Genomic DNA, 1,710 nt, shown 5'->3' on the forward strand with positions numbered 1-1,710 from the left:
TTCTGGCAATTTCAATATTGAAGATGCACCACGTTCTGGATGGCCAGTTGAAGCCAATGAAAACAAAATAAAGGTACTGATTAAAGCAAACTGCCGAATAACAACACGTGATATAACTAAGAGATTAAATTTGTCAAATTGAACTGTTTATGATTACTTGAAACAAATTGGTTTCATTTCAAAGTTTGATATTGGTTCCAGAGAATGCTCTCTTTGGTGGGATTTTAAGGAAATTTTTTTTTTGGAGCTTTTACCAGACAATTTAACAATTGATTCAAAAGTGTACTGCCATCGAGTAAACAAATTGAGTAATATCATCAAACAGAAAAGGAGGCCAGAATTGATCAACAAAACAGGTGTAGTGTTTTACTACAATAATGTCAGATTTCACACAAGTTTGGTAACTCCTCAGAAATTGTTATAACTTAGATGGAATATGCTATCACACCAAAGGTATTGGCCAGATCCAGCACATTCAAATTATTACTTGTTCTGGTCTATACAAATTTTTTTTAACTAAGACATTCACTTGAAATGACAATGTCAAAAATCACTTGGATCAGTTTTTTGTAAGCAATGATCAAAACTTTTATGAATGTCAAATCATGCTATTACCAGAAACAATGACAACAGGTATTTCACCAAAATGGTCGATATATAATTCAATAAAATATTTATTTATTATAAAAATATTGTTTTTTTTCCACAGAAAAAAACGAAATTACTTTCCAAACAACCCAATATAATAAATGAGAGAGGAACTTGAATAACACATTACTACATATATAATTCATTTTATTATTTATAACTATATTAATGAAATTATTTCTGAAAATAGATTTATTTATTTTTTTCAGGTTGTTATTGTGGTAAGTTTGTTATTAATTTATTTTAAAAATTAATATTTCATGCTAATATATTAAGACAGTAATATTTTATGTTTCTTAAATAGAATATAATTAAAGTGTTACAAAAGATAATAACACTTACTTTGAGTGATAGAAATTTACAAAATTCTTCTGAAGTTAAAGGTGAGTAAATGCATTTTTTTAATAAATAAATTTCAGGTTTTATAATTTTGTGATTTTATAGAGAAATTAGTGAAAAATCAAAATATCCCAAATATTAAAAGAAATGAAGACTGGATAAAGACAACAGCTGAGAATTTAAGTGTATTAATTAAGCAGATAGTGAGTTTAGTTTGTCATTCTCATTGGAAAGTTCGGTTAGCATTGGCTGAATTTTCAGAAAGTCTTCTATTACAATGCACAAGGTAATTTAAAACTTTTATTGAAAAATAGTTAATGTAAGAATAATATACTGATTTAATGATATACAAAACCATTCAGTACTATGATTTAATTAAGATATTTAGATATATATATCAGGTCAGTCCATAAGTCCATGCATATTTTTATCTACAAAAAAAGCAACAAAAAATTTTAATTAAATTTTATTTCAATCTATAATGTATTCACCATTATTTTGTACAATTTCTTGCCATCTTGATGGTAACTTTTTAATCCCATCTTCATAAAATGATTTCGGTTTTGAATCAAAATATTCAGAAATAGTCTTTTTTACATTGTTCTCATCCTCAAAAGTTTTCCCTTTTAAAAAATTCTGCAAACTCCGAAAAAGATGATAATCACTGGGAGCAATATCTGGCAAATATGGTGGATGAGGTAAAATTTCCCAGTTGAAGCTTTG

At 26.8% G+C, this 1,710-nt stretch overlaps 1 protein-coding gene across 1 annotated transcript in view; it reads left to right on the forward strand.

Annotated features, from left to right (window-relative positions):
* The window catches only part of LOC111638757 (TELO2-interacting protein 1 homolog), a 19,401-nt gene that overhangs the window by 11,983 nt on the left and 5,708 nt on the right, over positions 1–1,710 (forward strand). The window contains exons 6-8 of the mRNA XM_023384511.1: positions 858–869; positions 953–1,031; positions 1,093–1,273. Of these exons, the coding sequence (XP_023240279.1) occupies positions 858–869; positions 953–1,031; positions 1,093–1,273 (272 nt within the window). The remainder of the gene's footprint in view (positions 1–857; positions 870–952; positions 1,032–1,092; positions 1,274–1,710) is intronic.

Source organism: Centruroides sculpturatus, unplaced genomic scaffold (genome assembly GCF_000671375.1).
Source record: "Centruroides sculpturatus isolate CEXI.00-Female unplaced genomic scaffold, Cexi_2.0 scaffold1016, whole genome shotgun sequence".
NCBI classification, from domain to species: domain Eukaryota; kingdom Metazoa; phylum Arthropoda; class Arachnida; order Scorpiones; family Buthidae; genus Centruroides; species Centruroides sculpturatus.